The 20,827-nt window shown below is 43.2% G+C and overlaps 1 protein-coding gene across 1 annotated transcript in view; it reads left to right on the top strand.

Annotated features, from left to right (window-relative positions):
• The window catches only part of Gid4 (GID complex subunit 4 homolog), a 22,770-nt gene extending 10,375 nt beyond the window's left edge, over positions 1-12,395 (top strand). Inside the window, exons 3-6 of the mRNA XM_023700192.1 lie at positions 2,922-3,029; positions 7,332-7,433; positions 9,411-9,541; positions 12,291-12,395. Coding sequence (XP_023555960.1) covers positions 2,922-3,029; positions 7,332-7,433; positions 9,411-9,541; positions 12,291-12,354 — 405 coding nt within the window. The 3' untranslated portion in view covers positions 12,355-12,395. The remainder of the gene's footprint in view (positions 1-2,921; positions 3,030-7,331; positions 7,434-9,410; positions 9,542-12,290) is intronic.
• The last annotated feature ends 8,432 nt before the right edge of the window (positions 12,396-20,827 follow it).

The raw sequence follows: 20,827 nt of genomic DNA, 5'->3' as shown, positions 1-20,827 counted from the left end.
CTTCAACAAAGCAGTCAGGCTCAGGTTGCTGTGGTTTGATCCCCACAACACAAGACAGCCAGTCATGCCTTGAAGGCATTCGGCGCAAAAAAAAAAAAAAAAGGTTTCTCTTATTTCTTCACTCTGTGTATATAAACATCAGTATGAAGAATCTTAACCATACTGTTAAGGGGGTCTGTTGATTTAAGACATATTAGATTCATTATGTTTTGAAGTGCATTGTTAAGAAAACAGAACGAGGGGTTGGCAGTATAACTCAGAGATGGTGATATAAAGTAGGCTTCTTGCCAAACATGATGGCACACACCTATAATCCCATTACTCTGGGACACGAAGCAAGAAGGCTGCAAATTCAAGCCCAGCTTAGGAAATTTAGCAACTTAGTGATTATCTCAAATAATAAATGCATGCATACATACATACATATTTACGTATATACATGACTAAGAATGTAGCTCAGTGCAAAGGACCTAGGTTTGATCCTTCGTACTGAAAAAAAAAAAAAGTCAATGCTAAGCATATACACACTCACAAAAACCCAGTATCTTTAGTCACCTTAGGCTTGGTGGCAGTGTTTTATTTCCCACAGCCCTGAAGCCAGAGCATACTGAGGCAGTAGCTCTCAGGAAAGTCTTGAGCTGTGTGCAGGCCAACCTGAGAGCAGTGACAAAGCCATCAGAGCGAATCTATTTTAAATATGATGTGAAATAAGAGGTACTTACATTGGGCTGAGGATAATGGCTCAGTTTACTTGCCTAACATCTGTAAGACCCTGAGTATCGTTCCCAGGATTTATAATCCTAGCTACCCTAGAGGGCGAGGCAGGAACATCAGAAGTTTGAAGCCAGCTCAGACAACTTAGAATCTGTCTCAAATTAAAATATAAGAAGGGCTGGAGATGTAGCTCAATGATAGAGCACCCATGGGTTCCATCTGGGGTGGAGGGTGCTTACATAGTCTAGAGGAGAAAGTAGGACCTCTGTAGTCCCACGGACTTTGTATTTTCTAGTCCAGTGACTGATACCGTGCTCTTGAAAAACCCAAGGCCTTAGACAAGTGAGGGGTTATTTGGTTGGATGAATGGATGGTTGGTTTTGACAAATTCAAATAAAATGTAGGCTTTTTTTTTTTTTTTTTTTAAAGATAGAGTTTGCTCTGTAGTTCAGTCTGGTTTGAACTCACTGTGTAAAATAGGCTGGGCTCAAACTTGAAATGATCCTCCTTCCTCCAAGCACTGGTATTATAGGCATGCACCACACCTGGCAAAAGTAAACTTTTTAAAGATGTTAAGGTTTGGGTGGTTTTTTGTTTTGTTTTTGTTTTTGTATTTAGCACAGGTTCTACAGGATTTCACTACATAGATTGGACTAGCAGTGAGTCTCCTGTTTTCAGGGTTCTAAGCCCTGGGATTACTGGTGTTCACCACCACACCCCATCTCAAATCACTGTCTCAGTGCTGCCTGGGGGCAGGGTTGGCACAGCATGCCTGGAATTGAACCACAGCCACCAGGCTCTGCCTAAGCAAGCACTTTAGTCCACTGAGCTATCTCACTGGCCCATTGATGTTAAGTTTTTCTCCCATTAATTTTTCTCTTAAGTCTTTGGGGGCCAGGGAGATGGCTCGGTGGAATAAGCCCTTCCCTGGCAAGTGCAAGGGCCTGAGTTCAATTCCCAGTTCCACCAAAAGCAACAACAACAAAAAAAGTCTTTGGTACCATTTATTGGCACATGAACAAATAGCAAATAAAATTAGCAGTTTTTCAAGTAGCGAATAACATCTTGTTTTTTAACGCATCATATTTTTTAGTGGCTGAGATTTTACATTGTAGATATGATTTGCATATTTCCCTCACATGAATTGTTCATAATTCATAGGATAGAATTATATATGTCTTAGCACATGCAAGGTATTTCTCTACCACCCCCAACAATTTTTTTTTTCCAACCTTGGAAACTTCAAGAATTGGTATAAAAGGAACAGATATAAAGAGGCTGTTGGGGCTGGCGAGATGGCTCAGTGGTCTAAAGCACCTACTTGGAACAAGCTTAGCAAAGCACAGGGACCGCGGTTCAATCCCCCAGCACCACATGCCAGCCAGCCCCACCCCCTGGTGGGCTGAGCTGGCCACACACACACACACACACAAAATAAATAAATAAATGTTTTTTAAAAAAAAAAGAGGCTGTAGTTTGAAAGCCAGTGAGCTGGTCTGTGGTTTGAGGGAGACTTAGCTGTCAACATTGTGGTCTGAGGGCTGGTGAGATGGCTCAGTGGTCTAAAGCACCTACTTAGAACAAGTTGAGCAAAGTACAGGGACCACGGTTCAATCCCCAGCACCACATGCCAGCCGGCCCCGCCCCCTGGTGGGCTGAGCTGGCCACACACACACACACACACACACACACACATAAATAAATAAAATTTAAAAAAAAAAAAAAAACATTGTGGTCTGAGGGTATCCTTGGGTATTCTCCTTAGAAAGTACAGTCTACTAAGTTGTGATTTGCTTTGTATGCTAGCATATGTAGAGTTCACTCGTGAAAATATCCAGATTGCTTTTGAGAGACTTGCTTAGACCAAAGAAGGATTCTGTGCTCTGGCAGAGTCCTCAAAGTTGAAGAGACTCCACTATCCAAGCAATTTATGTTCAGGTTTATTTCCACAGCCTGAATCTAATACTGGTTTGGACTGTTAGCAGTGTGATCCGCTTTGTCTCAGAGCATCAGGGAGAAGTTAAAGTAAGCTTGACTCTTTCTCGTCAAAGTTTAAAATGAGCTGGTTAGTGGCACAGCAATGATTTAGTAGGCAGCAGGCTCTGAATTCCAAGTGTTGCACATTAAGTGCACAGACACACATAGATACACACACCCAAAAAGACTGTTACTCAACATCTTATTTTGATATTTGCTTTTTACCATAGGAGTATCCAACCCTTACGACCTTCTTTGAAGGAGAAATAATCAGCAAAAAACACCCTTTTTTAACTCGCAAGTGGGATGCAGATGAAGATGTTGATCGGAAACACTGGGTGAGTGAGGCTCTGCTGTGCTGTGGGATCTAAGGATTTCTGGGAAGCTGAGAAGTGCCAGGGACTAGAGACGGAATCCCTTCATGAGTGTTATTCAGGACTTTGCAGCCAAAGGGAAGTTGAAATTACACATAGACCTCCATTGGTCTGTCTTCTGTTTTGTTTTTCAATTTGGTACAGGGTCTCACTATGCAGCTCAGACTCCTAGTGATCCTCCTGTTTTCAGCCTCCGCAGTGCTGGGATTACAGGTGTGTACCACCATGCCCAGTCTCAGTGGCTGGCTCAGTGTGCCCAGGGGCAAGACCTACATGGCATGTGGTGTGAGGGATTGAACTCTGGTCCCTGCGCTTGCCTAAGCAGGCACTTAGTCAGTTGAGCTATCTTACAGGCCCCTGTCTTCTGTTTTTTGTTGGTGGTTTTTTTGTTTTTGTTTTTGTTTTTGGAGATAGTGTCTTGCTTTATAGTCCAGGCTGGCCTTGGACTCACTAGATAGCCCAGATTGGCCCTGCACTTACGGCAGTCTTCTTGCCTTACTTTCCCAAGTGTTAGGATTACAGGCACGTGCCACCATGCCCAGTTTCTGTCTTCACATGTATGAGCCAGGTCACATAATGCCTGATCCTTCTCCTAAGTATCATGTAATTATCTGTTGATAGCAACTCTCTGAGTTCCACGCACAACTTTTGTACCTTTCAGAATCTTAGCAATATTCTGTTCTTGTCATTTGTCCACTTTTCCTTCTTAGTCACCTCTGCTTGGGAAAATCATGCCCCCGAACTTGAATTGGCCTGAAATGGAAATATTGCCCAAAGATACCTGAGGAGCGCAGGACCTGAATCACCTCCTTTCTGCCTATCACAGTACCATCTAGACACCACTACAACTCCAAATGCCCCTCTTTCAGCTGTCAAGCATAGTGTTCTCATTCCCTGGTAGTGAATACTTCTAGACAACTTAAGATTTACTGTCCTGGGATCTTTTCACTGGTTGTCACCAAAGTCTTATACCTGTCATAACAGCTTTTGACTTGGTTGACCGACAATGAATTTTTGTTTAACATGGGGAAATTCCTTCTGTAAAGAAATAGCTGTGTCCTTGAAGGTTTTTTGTTTGTTTGTTTTTTTGGTTGATCCGGGGATTGAACTCAGGCCCTTGTGCTTGCCAGGGAACGGCTTATTCCACTGAGCCATCTCCCCGGCCCCCCTTGAAGATTTTAGAACCTATTACTTATGCTTCCTCTTGTGCCTGTCTGTCTAAACCCTCCTAATTCCAGCAATGCTCTGTGAGGCCAAATGACAACATAGTGTTAGGCTAGGATACCTGCAGATTAATATTTGAAAGAATCATCTCCTAATTTTCCCACTGGCTTCAGGCAGAGCATTGGGCTATATCAAGAACCCTAACTTTCATTAGATTGGATTGAAATGTTTGGGGTACATGAGCAATGAGGGAGTGGTGGTACATGCCTGTAATCCCAGTGCTCAGGAGGCTGAAGCAAGAGAATCACCATGAGTTCCAGGCCAGCCTGGGCTACCTAGTGAGCTAGCCTGCACTACATTACTTAAAGGAGCCTACCTTTAACCTCAGGGTACCAAGTGTGGTAGGATGAGGGAGCTAGGCCCCAAGGATGTTGCCTTCTCCAGCTCTTCTGGCTGTTTTTTAGTCCTCAGCATTTCCCATGACTTTCTCCACTGATGGAGGAGAGCCACATCCCTGCATGGGACTCCTGGCACTCCATACTACACCCCATTTGTTTGAGGTTCATAGTGTGACAGGCTTCACCTCTGGTATCATATTTCCATTGTAAACTAGAATCAGAGACATGGTATTACACCCTCAAACTTTCTTGAATGATAAAGTTGGTATCATGGTGGTACTATAAAGTCAAGATGCTATATATGTAGTCTATTTAGAATATATATATGCAAAATTTGTGAGTTAATATCACTATATCTTAGCCAGACTTGGTGGCACATGTAATCCCAGCACTTGGAAGGCTGAGGAAGGAGGATTGCTGCAAATTTGAGCCTAGCCTGAACATAGGTGAAAAAATAAGCTAGCTGTCATTTGCTGCTTGATTCTTTCTTTTCAAAAGATTAAAATGAACTGATTAGTAGTATAGCAATTACTTAGTATATAGGAGGCCTAAATTTCGTCCCATTTTATCCCAAAGGTTGCACATAAGTACACACACACACACACACACACACACACACACTCTACAGATACAGGTACATAATCCCAAAAAGATTGTTTTTAAACATCTCATTTTGATATTTGCTTTTTACCATAAGCATTGCCAACCCTTACAGTCTTCTATGAAGGAAAAATAATTAGCAACTTAAGCTTCATAGTGAGACCCTGTCTCAAAAACTGTTCCCTCCAGGGCCAGGGAGATAGCTCAGTGACTTAAGAGTCTGCCTGGCAAGTGCAAGATCCTGAGTTCAATCCCTAGTACACACAAACAAAAAAAAAAACAACCCCCTTCAATATGTGTATATATATTGATACTGTGTATATGTATGGTGAGTTGAACCAAGGGCATGATTTTTTTTAATAAATTAATTTTAATGTTTTGCCTGAAACCAAGTGTTTATACATATTCATGAGATACTATGTGGGAGGTGTGTGTGTGTGTGTGTGTGTGTGTGTGGTGGTGCTGGGCTTAGAACCCAGGGCCTCACATGTGCTAAGTAAGAGCTCTACTACTGAGCTACAGCCCAAGCCCTGGCGTGACATTTTGACTCATGTATACATTAGGTAATGATTAACTCAGGATAATTAATGTATCTTCCACCTTAAACTTTCATCACTATTTTTTATTTTTTAGTAAAATTAACACGTGCTTATTTAAAACTATTTATAATAACAGAAAAGTGAGAGGGGGGAAATTGTATACAGTGATAATGTCTAAAGCTAAAACAGTTACTGACCTTTTCCAGAATCTCTTTTGAGTATATACAGTTGGCCCTCTGTATGCGTGGCTTCTGAATTCATGAGTTCAGCCAACCACAAATCAAAAATATTTGGGGGGAAATTGACATTTGTATTAAATAGATATAGAGATTTTGGGGAGGGATGTGAGATGGGGATGGGGGTATTAGTACTAGCGATAGAACCAAGGGGGCATTGTACAAAACTATATCCCTAATCTATATTTTACTTTCAATTGTTGAGAGGTCTTATGAAGTCACTGAGTCACCCAGGCTGGGGTCAAAGTTGCAGTCCTCTTGCCTTAGCCTACCAGAGCACTGGGATTACATGTATGTGCCACCACACCCAGCTGTATGCTTTTTATGTCACTATTTCCTAAATAATACAGTGTAACAACTTATATACCTAGCATTTATATTACATCAGACATCATAAGTAATCTAAAGATGAATTAAAATATATGGGAGTATATATGTTGATTAAAAAAATACCATTTTATGTGAAGGGTATTTTCACATAAATCAATTTTGGAATCAATTTTGTGCAGATAATGAGGGATATCTACTTTCTTTTGTCTTTTGACAAAAATGGGATCATGAGATGCAGTTTTATAACCTAATTCTGCTCTTTTTTTGAAGATGAGGTCTTGCTATGTTACCCATAGTGACTGACCTCATACTCCCTGGGCTCAAGTGATTCTATGTTTTTAGCCTTATGTGTATCTTGAACTACAGGCACATGCCACATGCCTGGCTTCTAATCTGCTTTTTGGTTTTTTAGAGACAGGGTCTCATCTCGCTGCATAATTTTGACTGGCTTTGAACTCACTGTGTAGCCCCGGAAGGCCTCTAACTTCTTGCCTCAGCCTTCCAAGTGCTGGGATTACAGGTGTGTGAATCATGCCTGGCATAAGTCTCATTTTTTAATTTAGCCAAGTAGCTGGCCCAAACCACTTATTGTACCAAAGAAACAAGCCTTACAAGTCGTTTTCCTCTGTAGCTAGACAGGTTCTTTCTATATGGTTCTCCATGGCTCTTCTTTGCTCCTGTGAATTTACTTGCAGAGCTTTTCTCATTATTTTTGGCTTTCATATGTTTCTAGTGAGGTGTTTAGAGAAAATGTCATGGGATTGCATCTATTCCTATCCTTTGGCCTATTTCTGGGTTCTGCTCACTGGACAGGGATGGTCCGGTGATACCTCAGCTTAAGTCCAGTCACAGGACTCAGATTGAGGTCTGTGTCCACTGGGGTGACCACAGGCTCCCTCAGTGTTACTCAGCAATTGCTGCTCTTGTTAGGAGCCATGAATTCAGACTCCAGTCACTCCCTCTGTTGATCAGTTCTCCTACTCTATATTTTCCTTCTAGGGCAAGTTTCTGGCTTTTTATCAATATGCAAAATCATTTAATTCAGATGACTTTGATTATGAAGAGCTGAAGAATGGGGATTATGTCTTCATGAGGTGGAAGGTAAGGTCCTACCCAGGCTGTCTTCCAATACTTCCACATGCCAGCTTCTGCAATGTACCCCATACCTGTACATCTTCCAACCAGGGGCTCCTTATGTCCCCTGTTTGTCACAGCAGGCATAGCTTCAGAGTCCCAACCAGCTTGTCTGGTTACACTGCTTAGTTGTCAGCTGGTGGATATGCGCCCACATGGGCACCACTGAAAGTGTTGTTTACATCTTTCCCCTGTCCTCTTCCACTCAAGAGTCCCTTTTAACCACCATATTTAATCATCCAGATGTTTGGGGGGTTTTTAATGGATTTTGTTTGTTTTTGAGACAGTCTCACTGTGCAGTTCAGGCTGGCCTTGAACTCACTTTGTAGCTCAGGCTGGCCTTAAACTCCCAGCAATCCTTCTGCCCCAGCTTCCAGAATACAGGAATTACAGACATGCACCACTACAGCCATGAATCACCCAAATGTTAAGTAGATTCCGACAACTTTCTTTGAATTTACTGCACCTTATTGCCAGCACAGACTAAAATGCCATCAGAATGACTACCACATCCTTTCTCCAGGGCCTCCTGCTTCCCATAGCTCAGGAAATGAAGACTCGGGAATGGAATGTGGTTCTTCCCCTCACCAGCCTCCAGAGAGTACCATAGCTTAGTCTTTGCCTGAGGAGCCCTTTGTGCTCCCTGCTCTGATAGCATGATATTCATAACCTGAGATAGCAAATTGTGGAGTGGATTTAAGTGACCTTTCACCCACCTTCAAACCCCAGCACCCAGTCAGTAGGAAAAAAAAGTCTATTTTAGCATGAAATCTTGCCTGCTTTCATTAAGACAGATCATCTAGAGTAGCCATTCCCCATCTTTACTTTGTATAGCTAATTACTTAGGGGTAGGGATCATTACTCCTTCATTAGACTCTTGTCAGGTGCTGAGCCTTATCCTGTCACCTTGCCTTCTGTAGAAAGCGTGCCAACTATACCTTCAAAGGAAGTGTCTTGTTCTGTTTTTTAAATTTTTTTCTAGTGCTGAATATCAAACCCAGAATCTTACACATAATAGGCAAGCAAGAGCTCTACCACTTAGCTATACCACCACAGCTCTAAATTTAATTTAAAACTATAATAATGCAGCTTAAATAAGGGGAAGAGAAGTGACTTAAAAAAATAATTTTGGGTGGTCATGGGTGTAGCTTAGTGGTAGACCATTTGCCTAGCATGTTCACTGCCCTAGGTTTGCCCCTCAGGACCATTAAAAAATAATAATAATAAAACAGTGAAGTTGTTTGTCTCCAAAGCATTTCTCAGGGTATCTCAGGCCTTTGGTTAATCTCCTGAGGCCCTATGGCTTCTGATCTAATCTCTCCAGAGAGTAGGAGCAAATACATGGCCTATGAAGCTTAGTGCCAGCTCTGGTGGAGAATTTACCGCTCATTCTGCCATACCTGGTAAAGAATAGTGTCACTCTGACTGCTTTTGAGAAGGTGTAGGGGCATTTGGCAGTGTCATGGGGATCCTGGCACTTGATCATCCCACAGAGCAATTCACAAACCAACAGAAGGAATTTATTCTTCTAGTGATAATCAAGAGTTGAGTGGTAGCCTTTGAGAACTGGTGCAGAAACTTACTCTTTCTAGGTCATTCTGTCTGTGGTTTCTGGAAGGTAGATGAGCAGGTAGGCAGGTATTAACTTACATATTAGATGCTTGGGTGAGGCTTCTTTGAGTTACTGGTCCTTGTTTGCCCATAATATAGTATGCCACTGTGGCTTATAGAATGATTCCACATCACATGGGTTCTATTTGAAAGTCAGGCTGATACCCAGAGAATCACTGCCACTCAGCAATTCTGGATAAGACCATGTGGAGATATAGATAGAGATTTATAGATTTCTTAAGTGGCCCTTAGAATCTCCTGATGTTTACCAGGGAGACCCCCGGGAGTATTCCAAAAACACATCTGTTCCTGACCCCTCCCTTATCTGCACAGGAACAGTTCCTGGTTCCAGATCACACTATCAAAGACATCAGCGGTGCTTCCTTTGCTGGCTTCTATTACATCTGTTTTCAGAAGTCAGCAGCTTCCATAGAGGGCTACTACTACCATCGGAGTTCAGAATGGTAAGGACTCCAGTGGCTAGGGACCATAGCAAAGGCTGGCTGCCAAACCCGGGAGAAAACCTCTCAGCCTCACTCTGTAGACTTCTTGGTTTTATTTAGGTGCGGAGACCCTATGTAAATCACCTCATTTACATAGTGTGTATATGATGGAATAATGGCTCCTTTCTATCTATAGAGCAGAGTGAAGTATTGGGTAAAGAGTTACTCTTATCCCTCTCCCTCTTTCTCTTCTCTTCCTCCTCCTCCTCCTCCTCCTCCTGGCCTTTCTTCTCCTCTTTCTCCTCCTCATCCTTCTCCTCCTCCTTTTAATTCTGGGCAGGGGTAGTTCTGGGGATGGAACTACCTAGGGCCTGGTACTCCTGCTACCACTGGATACGCCCATAAATGTTTACAAGCAATAGAGTACTTTCAGAAAAGCTTATCTCAATATTACTGGTTTTGTATTCATTCTTCCTAAATTTGTTTTTTGTTTTTTGGGGTTTTTTAAAAATGTATTTAGTACACGGTCTACTGGGTCTCACTACACAGATTGGATTTATAGTGAGTCTCCTGTTTTCAGCCTCCCAAGCACTGGGATTATAGGCACGCACCACCACCCCCAGTCTCAATCAATCGCCATCTCAGGGTGCTCCGTGGGCGGGGCCAGCACGGCACACTAGGAATCAAACCCCAGCCCCTACACTCTCCCTAAGCAGGTGCTTTAGTCTACTGAGCTCTCTGGATGGCCTTGTTCCTCCTAAATTTAATCAATCACTAAAATATGATTTAATCCTGTTAGGGACAGTGTGAATTTTGCTGTTATCAGACAACACTCATCCCACATGTACTTAACTCCATGTGATGCTGGGGCAGGGTTGCCATTCCTGCCCAGTGTTTATCCCAAGTAAAGGACAAAGGCAACCTTAAGTGCTTACAACTTGCTGCATTTTGGTGGCCGCCATGGTGTTTACTTAAGCAATTTCCTGTACTTGGAGGGGAACCATGTCATAAAACACCTGATTTCCTATCTGAATGTAGCAGTTTATTTCTTTTCAGATTTTTCATTCTTTGATGACTGGATCCAACCCTGTTGCCATAATATAGTAGTAGACTTTAAGTAATTGTTCTGTTTTCAAGTGAACTTTTATAATTTTCATAATCCTTTTTATTGAATGGAACTTTAAGATATTACTACATTCCATACAATTCACTCAATTAAAGTGTATGTCAGTGATCTGTAGAATGTTAATGTCTAATTTGGATTTTTTTTTTTTCAATACTGAGAATCAAACCCAAAAAGCCTTACACACTCTTGGCAAGCACTCCACTATTGAATCATACTCCCAGCCTAGAATATTTTTATTACCACAGGAGGAAACCCCATTCTCCTTAACCATCATCCTACCCCTCATCCCCTCCGAGTTTTAGGTAACCACTGATCTTCTTTTGATATAAACCCACCCCTTCTGGGTATTTTGTATAAATGGCATTCTACAAATGCAAGCTTTATCCCTACCATCTTTTGTGTAACATAATACTTTGAGGGTTTATACATGTTATCAGAACTGCGTTTTTATTACCAAGTAAGTTCCCCATGGTATGTATATACAGCATGTTATTTATCCACTGGGACACCTGGGCAGTTTGCATCTTCTGGCTTTTGTGAATAATGCTGTGAACATCAGTGTACGAGTTTTTCGTTCTGCTTTCATTTTCTTTGGAGGTATACCTAGAAGTGAAATTGCTGTGTCAAGCAGTGATTCTATATTTAACCTTCTGAAGAGCCACCACACTTTTCCATAGTGACTATAACACTAGTAATGTTTAAGAATTTGAAGTTCTCCACATCCTCCCAACACTTGTTATTATATCTTTGTAGTATAGCTTCCAAGAGGAATTTTATTGTCGTTTCAATTTGCAAATTGCTTATCAGGATCCTGTTTCTATAAGACATATAAATAGTTGCTCCATAAATAGTACACAATATGTAAAAACAATTCATCTTATTTATGGTCCAGGAAGATTAACAACAACAACAACAAAAAATGAAACCATGTGCATTTGAGAAGTATAAAATGAATTAGCAGACAGGTAGAGTAGCACACATCCTTAATCCCAGCTACTTGGAGGGCTAAAATGAAAGGATTGCCTGAACCTAGGAGCTTTCCTTTTTCTTTTTTTCTATATTTTAAGGAAGGGTCTACAGGGTGTTCAGGGTCTCACTACTAGATTGGACTTGCGATTTACCTGTTTATAGCCTCCCAAGTGCTGGGATTACAGGCGCACGTCACCACGCCCAGTCTCAATTGCCATATCCACACACCCTGGGGGCAGGACTGGCACAGCAGGCCCCGGGGATCAAACCCCTGACCCCTGCGCCTGTTTGCAGGCACTTTAATCCACTGAGCTATTTGGGCAGCCCTTCCTTTTATTTTCTTTTTCTTCTTTTTTATTTCTCTTCTTGTTTGCTTGTAACAGGGTCTCACTATACAGTTCAGGCTGGCCTCGAATTTGCAGCAATCCTCCTGCCTTGATCTCTCAAGTGCTGGGATTATAGGCATGCATCACCTCACCTGGCTGAGCCTGGAGTTTAAGACCAGACCAGGCACATAGTGAGACCCTGTTCTCTTGCCCTTAGCCCCCCAAACAAGAATTAGCATTTCAGTCTGAGTATGATTTGTGGGGCGCTCTGGTTTGGGAATTCTCTAGTATCATTTACTTAGTATGCATTAGCCAACTATCTCCCATTCTGTCTCTTCCTACATTATAGGTATCAGTCCCTCAACCTAACCCATGTTCCTGAACACAGTGCACCCATCTATGAATTCCGGTGACATCGGCTTAGAACATCAACCAAATAAAACTGAACTTGGCAGCAAAAAGCTTTGCCAAGAAAATTGTGTACCTGCCAGAACCAGGAGAGTTGTGTTCCTGTTTCTTCATGAGCAGACTCACGTCAGAAAGCATGAATGTTAACCCACAGAATCCAAGGAGAATGGCCGACCAGCGGAGCAGGTGGAGGACTGTCTTCCTTCTTCCTCCACCTCTGTGGCAGCCTGGTCGTCGTGTGTTTCCAAGCTACCTTAAATGCACTTTTCTTTCCTGCACAGCTCACTTCTGCATTGCTGAAATGCCCATTCCTTCCTCGGCCCTGCTTGCAGCCGAGCAGAAGGTTAGCTCCTGGGCCACCCTCAGCCTTGGTGCTCAGTGGTCCCCACCCAGACCCTTACCCTTCCTCAGTTGTTTTTCTGGTAACCCAAGAAAAGGCAGAGCCCAGCTCTGTGTCCCCAGAGCTCTGTGCGAGAAGCTGCAGTTGCATCTGCCACCTGTGAAGCAAGGCGGGACCCTGAGGGACCTCACTGGTCTTCATTCAGCAGGCACTGCTGAGCCCTCTACCGTTACCTGTGCAGGGCTGTTGTGCTGCTGTCAGGTTCCTGGGCCTGCAGTGGGATCACTAAATTTAAGGCTTCCAGATCCCTGGCAGGAACAGATCTCAGACCTGCATACTCAGTACTTTTGCTCCAAACTTTTGAACTTGAGGGCAATACTAAACTTAAAAATAAGAGTTTTTTTAATTACAAAATTATTTTTATGGTCCCTTTAATGAGGACCCTATGGCAAATGCACAATTATTCAGAATTACATTTTATCGTTTTCACATTGAAAACAGCAAATGTTAACTTAGTAATTTTTATATGTATATGTATATGTATATTTAATCAACCAGCAGTTTTGAAATAAGTCATCCTGGTACAAAAGTTTTGCAGCATCACATAAATTATAGTGCTAAACACAACTGTTTTGGGGGCCAGTTTAGAATTTATACCTGCTCCTTTTGCTACTCAAAACAATGCTTTGTGATGGCCTTTTCCACAAGGTGGAAGGGGTCTTCATTATCCAGAAACAGTGACTGAAATGCCAGGATGGGGTGGGGGATGGGAAATACGAACACGCTCAGATAACTTGAGGCTCACGTGCCAAAGTGTGTGTGTGTATGTGTGTCTGTGTGTGTGTGTTGATTTTCTTTGCTCTCATTTTTCTAAATGTTTAAAATAGGTTGGCACCAGTTGTAGCCCACAATATGGGCAGGGCTTTGGGGAATTGGCATTTTTCTGGTGGTTTACAAGACTTAGTCTGAATATAAGAAAAGCTTTAAAAACAAGATAGCATGGGGCTGGGGGTATAGCTCAGTGGTAGAGCACTTGCCTAGCATGCGTGGGACCTTGGGTTCCATCCACAAAAAAAAGAAAAAAAGAAAAAAAAAAAAAACAGCATTGTAACAGGAGCAGAACAGCCTGCATGTTACATGTCCATGGGCCATATAAGAAAATACAAAGCCCTTTGGTGAAATGAGTGGTGGGGAATGATTTTTATTCTCAAAGAAGTGACTTTTCCTTTTCATGACATGTACTGTAGTTACTGAGCCTGAATGTTAGGGAACCCTTAACATTTGCAATGGGGCTATAATTTGTATGTCTCGCTGCTGGGCAGCTTGAAGAACCAGTGGTACACATGCAAGACTGCCCCATGCATGACTACCACTTCACCAGTGGTACAAGATGGCGGGTGGGGCAGTCACGCATGTACCACCAATGGTTCAAGCTGGCAGGGATCTGTTAAAGAGCAAAATTCAGGGAAGTAACCAGTGGGTACTTGTGACATCTAAATTTTGTAGTCAAGAGACTGCAAAGGTGTGGCATTCAGTGAGGGCAGGGCTTCAAAACCCTAAGAAAGTCACCCTGATAATTGGTAGAAATAGAATGTGCATCCATTCCCAGAGATGCATTGAAAATGTTTTCTCATCATTAAAACTCAAGCTGGGGCACAATAGCATGTGCCTGTGGTCCCAGCATTTGGGAGCTCAGGCAACTTGGTGAGACCTTGTCTTTTAAACAAAACCACTAAAACTCAACAAGGAAGCAATTGTCTGGCTCTGGTCAGGCTGCTAATTCACATTCATAAGATGCTCAACCTTGCTCCATTAAGCCAAGGGATAGTAAAGGAGGCATGTAGCTAGGCTGGCTTTCCTCAGGTGGCACTCATATTGCCCTTCCCCTGAGCTCTGTTTTCCCAGCATACCAGGAGATAGTGACATTTGCCAGCCCCCTCAAGGGATGTGGGCTTCACACAGAGCAGCAGGTGGCCATCCCCAGAGCTGCGGCTGGTATATGTAGCACTAAGTGATGCACCAGTGGGCATGATGGGACACTTACAGGCATTGCTGTTGTTTAGACAGGGATCTTTTCTCCTTAGCTAAGTGAAGTGCACCAGATACACTAGAAAAAAAGAAGACATACTTTTACCAGATCCTTCAGACATGTCTGTGATAAAGCTTACTTGGCTTAAGTCTGCCCACTGAGTAAAGGGATAAGGCTAAGCATTTTTCCAGCTCCTCCTAGTAACACGAAAGCGATACCAACTTTTCTCTCTGTCCCTGAAGGAACTTTGGGAAATCGTCTCCATATGTATTTGTTCTTTCCTGAACCTTCTTAGTGGTTTACATGCCTCTAATCCTATGTGCAATATTTTTGGTTGATACTTGTATTCATCGTAAGGTAACACAGCTTGCAGATTTCTTACTGTCTTCCTCCACCCACAAGCAAGCCTGCCATGAGGTGGGATCCTTAGGGATTTGGTTCTTACCCCACTACTAAGAGGGCTTCCATTCTGCTGGCCCCCAGCCTTCTCCCTCTTAGGCCCTGGACTTCTCCCCTCTACCCACTTACCCTTCTAAAGTTTGCATAGAGTTTCAGCTGTAGTCCAGAAGTAACTAGACGATGCCTAATGCTAAGTAGAACACCTGTCTGTGCTGATTCTGTTGATGATGCTGAAATTGCAAACTCCAGGCGAGCAAAGGGGTTTCCAATGTCTTGCTTTCAGAAGCAGAGAGTTTAAATTCTCTAAGGCCTTGAACTATTTTTTTTTCCTCATAAACTAGTCTGATAAGCTAATTTTTAAGAAAGAAATGCCATTAAGTATGTTGCGTTGTGGTTTAAAATTACTAACAAGTTCTGAGAATGAAAAATAATATTTGATTTTTAAAATGTTTTTTAAAATTAGATTTGAATGGGCACAAAATATGAGTATTTTGTTTCTTTAAGGAGGATGTAGAAAGGGTTTGAGGGTTTGGGATGGGAGAAGTATTTTGCAGAGCTATCAATGTCCAAATAATTTAAAAAAATAAAAGTATTTAAGCAGTGTGTGTCCTATTTCTAAATCAAAACAATCCTATAAGCAAAAGTTCCTGGCCCTGTGGCTGCAGAGCGCGCTAGGGCTGCACGGAGAGACCTGTGTGGGCCAGGATCAGGCTGAGAACAGTTGCAGTGGGAACTGGTGCAGAGGTCTGCTCAATCCTTATGTTCTGGACGTTTTCAGCCAGCCACTCCTTTTTGTTACTTGTGTATTTTTTTCTTTCTCTCCCCCTTCCCCCGCCCCCACCTTCTGTAGTGGGAATCAAACCTAGGGGAAACTACTACTGAGCGACATCCCCAGTCCGTTTTTATGTTTTCATGCTGTCCTTGAACTCGCTGTGTAGCCCAGGCTGGCTTCGAATTCATGACAATTCTGCCTCAGCCTCCCAAAGTGCTGGAATTACAGGTGTGTGCCACCACTCCCAGCTAGTTTTTATTTTGAGACAAGGTCTCAGTAAGTTTCATAGGCTGTCAAACTTTCAATTCCAGGGGCTGGGGAGATGGCTCAGTAGAAAAAGTGCTTGCCTGGCAAGTGCAAGGGCCTGAGTTCAATCCCCGGTTCCAAAAAAAAAAAAAAAAAATTTCAATTCCCGCCTCAGCCTCCCAAATAGCTAGGATTACTAGTGTGTGCTACCACACCTGGCCTGATTTCTACATTTTTTTTTAAAGGAATGTGGAAGAATTTGGGGAGAGGTGGCTATATGCATGATTTATACTTTTAACTCAGAAATATACAGATGGGGAGGCTGGGGAGATGGCTCAGTAGAAAAGGGCTTGCCTGGCAAGCACAAGGGTCTTAAGTTCAATCCCCAGTTCCGCCAAAAAAAGCAAAAAGAAAATATAGAGATGGGGCTATGTATTTGCTGACTGCTTTGCAATTGTCTTTGTACAGGTGATGGACCAGGGTTGGGCGTGGTCTGTGGGCTGCTCTTGGCCACTGTACATGGTCCTCAGAGGAAACGCCAGAGCCTCTATCCACAGACACTTTGGCTTCTACAGGTTTGGCACTGGCAGTGACCTCACCAGATTGGTTTTGAGATAGGTTCTCACTGTACAGCCCAGACTGACCTTGAATTTGCCGCCAGCCGCCTGCCTCTGCCTCCCAATTGCTGGGATTACAGGGGTGCACTGTCTAGCCCAGACTCCCCAGATGTTGACCACAGACACTGGCCCTTGATTTCTCTGCTCCTGAACCTGAGGTCTGTAACTGAGTAGTTCCATCAGTTAACCATCTCCCTAGTCAGCACCAAGGGGCATGATTATAAACACCATTTGGGTTTTTGAGAAACAAGTATTTAAGAAGTTTAAATTTGAGCAAGTTTAGATACTAACGAAATTTATGTGAGTGGCAGAGCGGAGTTGCCCTGTGTGTGCAAAGTGTCCTCTGATCTCACATCATTACACAGAAATAATAACTTTTCTTCCCTAAGATACTGTTCAGAAAGGAACAGACTTCACAGTACTAAACTCAGATATTAAGCCATGATTTTTCTTATTGCTTTGTAGAGTAGAAAAGGCTGTGAGAGGCATGGCATCTCCAAAAGCTATCTCCAGGTGCTAATGTACTCCATATGCACCAGCTACCATCTCTGAGCCCAAATTCTTTCCCCTAGGAAGTGGGAAGAGCAGGCTTGGAAAAGGCTCCAAGTGCTTTGAAAGCACCTTATACACTGTAAAAATGGAGCATGTGAAATGTTAATAAGTTTACTGAGGCCTATTATGTACGGTGCACCATGTGGAGGGCTGGAGGTGCAGCTGCTGTATTCCCTGCTCTTAAAGAACTAATAATCTAGAACATCTAGTAAAACCCTCCTTCGAAACTCAATTGTTGCTGTTGCTGTTACTGGTGGTGGTGATGGTGTGTGTTTTGAAATTGGGTCTTGGGGCTGGAGAGATGGCTCAGTGGTCTAAAGCACCTACTTAGAACAAGCTTAGCAAAGCACAGGGACCACGGTTCAATCCCCCAGCACCACATGCCAGCCCGCCCCGCCCCCTGGTGGGCTGAGCTGCCCCCCCCACACACACATAAATAAATAAATGTTAAAAAAAAAGATACAAAAGATTATAAAAGAGGGGCTGGTGAGATGGCTCAGTGGTCTAAACCACCTACTTAGAATAAGCTAAGCTAAGCAAAGCACAGGGACCACGGTTCAATCCCCCAGCACCACATGCCAGCCAGCCCCGCCCCCTGGTGGGCTGAGCTGGCCACACACACACACCACACTCTCTCTCTCTCTCTCTCAAATAAAAAAAAAAAAAAAGAAAGAAATTGGGTCTTGTTATGTTGCCTAACTTGGGCTCAGGTAATCCTGCCTCTGCCTCTCTATAAGCTGGATGACAGGCATGTGATACCATAGCCAATTCAGTAGCTCAACTCTTACATCCATAATTTTTAACCTTGCTTTGGTTTTAGGCCATCCATTGAGAAATAGAAAATGTATAGATTGTGTTAAGTGTGAAATTCAACTACAAGACAGACCAAAAGGAAAATTATAGGGCCGGCAAGATAGCTCAGCAGACTAAGCACCAGCTTAGGCAAGCACAGGGACCAGGCTTTGATCCCTGGCAAAACATGCTGTGCCAGCCCCACCCCCGGGCATGCTGTGCAGGCCACTGAGACCGGTTGTGGTAGCACATACCTGTAATTCCAGCACTGGGGAGGATCACTACAAGTCTGAGCTGCGTAGTGAGGCCCTGCACCAAACAGAGAAAAAAAGAAAGAAAAAGAAAAAGGAAAATTGTAAACATGAGCGCTATCTCCACTGACCTAAACTGCCCTGGGAAAGAAAGTGTTGAAATTGCTTAGTAATAAAATAGGCAGTTGGAAAGGCCTGAAAATTGGATTGCAGTTGAGCAGCTTTTCCCTCCAGACTTTTTTTCCAAAACATGGCAAGATTGAAACTCCCTCTTTGTACATAGCAAGAAAAACATGTAAGGCTTTTCATTTGTAGACATGCATATGCTAAATTCAAGTTTATTTTTGCCACTTCTGATTTCTCAGCTTGCTTCATTTTTCAATGCATTAGTCATCATTCTCCATAGTTGCCCAGCAGCCCCCCACATGCCCATCTCTTCTCCAGCTGGCATGTCCTGGAGAGGTGCTGATCAAACTGGTTGCGTATCCCTGGGAGTTAACTTAAAATTCCTATGTCTGGCCAGACCCTGTGATGTGTGCCTATAGTTCCAGCTACTCAGAAGACTGAGGTGGGTGTATTGCTTGAATCCAGAAGTTCAACAACCTTCATCAACATAGTGAGAGCCCATCTTGGAAAATTAAAATTATTTTGTCTAGGAGCATCTAAACCAGTTCTATCACAATCTGATGACATTGGTGAAATTCCTGTGATACCAATGAGCAGAGAAATATTGAGAGTGATTTTGAGCCCCAATGAAAGAAGAAAAAGGCTTTCAGCTTTGTGATCTTGGTGAACTTAAGTACGATACCTATGAGCAGCAGCATCACAGGTTTTTAGTATGTTGTAACTTCAAAGCTATGTCAATGGAAACCTTGGGTTCTTATATGTGGTTGGAGCCAATGAGAACTTCCACCCCATCTAGAGCCCGAGTCCCTTGGAAAATAAAAATAGATGAAGCGATCATCCCACCTGCCTGTGGTCCACAGACCTGCACCCTTTCCTGCCTTTAGTGGGTGCTTCTGCACACCTGGCACACTCTGACCACTGTTCTGTGTGCTGGGACTGTCTGAGAACACAACACACATGAGGTCCCAAGAACGGTTTTCATTCTTGCAGGGCACGTATAGAGTGGTAGACATAATAAAGACGTTATATCACATTAGATATAATGTTAAGTGATAAGCATTATACAAAAAGAAAAGGTAGGACAAGAAGGATTGGGAGTGCCACATTAGGGTAGGGATTGGACTACAATTTTCTTAGTACTAGAGACTGAACTCCGGGCCTTCTCATTGAGGTCCATCCCCAGAACATTTTTATTTTGAGACAGGACATCACCAGATCGCTAAGTTGCTCAGGCTGAGCTCAAACTTGTAATTTTCTTGCCTTTGCCTCCCAAAGCGCTGGGATGTAAGTGTATGCTACCATACCCAGTGTGCACTGCAATTTTTGTAAAGATGGTTATGTTCCAGTGACACTGCAAAAACCTGGAGTCAAAGAGTAAGCCAAGCAAAGGTGTGCGGATAAGCATTCCAAGCAGTGGGAACAGCCACTGCAGAGGTCCTGAGGCAAGAGTGAGCCAGTGTGTCAGGGGAGCAGCAGGGAAGTGGGCGAAGGTGGCCATGGCGTAAGGTGTACATGTTTGTACAGGAGAGTTAATTCTATGGGACCTTGGGGACTGTTGCTTTAACGACTGCCCTTGGCTTTAACTCAGAGATGAGAACCATTGAAATATTGGAGCAAAGAAGCAATGGTTTTAGGTTGAAAGGATCCTGCAGATTCATGAGTGGCAGAAAGGCTGTAAGGAGGACAGAGACCAGACAGGGAGACCCATGAGGAAGTTACTGCAAAAGCCAGGACCAAGGTGGTGGCAGCACCAGCACAAGAGAACAGTGGTGAACACACATAATTGTGGTGTTTTGAAGATAAAGCCAGAAGAATTTGCCAACAGACTTGATCACCCAGACAAGATTTTCAGCCTGGAAATGAGAGGATAGAGTCGCTATTGTATTAGCCAAGGTTATTTGTACTGTGGGATTTTAACTTGTGGGAATGGCTGAGCCACACGAAGAGGCCAATGCCGTGAGAGAAATGTTGACATGCAAATTGGTCCTTACCTCCCCTGACTAACCAAATTGATTTCTCACACCAAGTCCAGTCAACACAGGTGGGGCAGGGGCTCTGCTCCATCAGCCTGTCAGAAACTTGGAGGACAAAATTCTGTCATCTTTAACCCACATCTTTCTTGATCACCCAGGGCAGGACCCTGATCCAGCAGGCCAGCTTCTGCAGCTGAACCTGGAATGGGTAATGTGATGTTGCCTTCTTCTGGGAAATAGCCCCTATCTGGGTATCCAGAGAGAAAGGAAAATAGATTTGGTGGATACCTCAGTCTCTGAGATGTGGAAGTTGAGCTGAGATAGGTCTGAGGCCAAGAACAAGAGTCCTTCTGTGCATGCATGAAGTTTGACATCATCATG

This window comes from Octodon degus, unplaced genomic scaffold, assembly GCF_000260255.1.
Source record: "Octodon degus isolate 3935 unplaced genomic scaffold, OctDeg1.0 scaffold00122, whole genome shotgun sequence".
Lineage (NCBI taxonomy): Eukaryota > Metazoa > Chordata > Mammalia > Rodentia > Octodontidae > Octodon > Octodon degus.
This window is presented reverse-complemented; position numbering and strand designations above follow the sequence as displayed.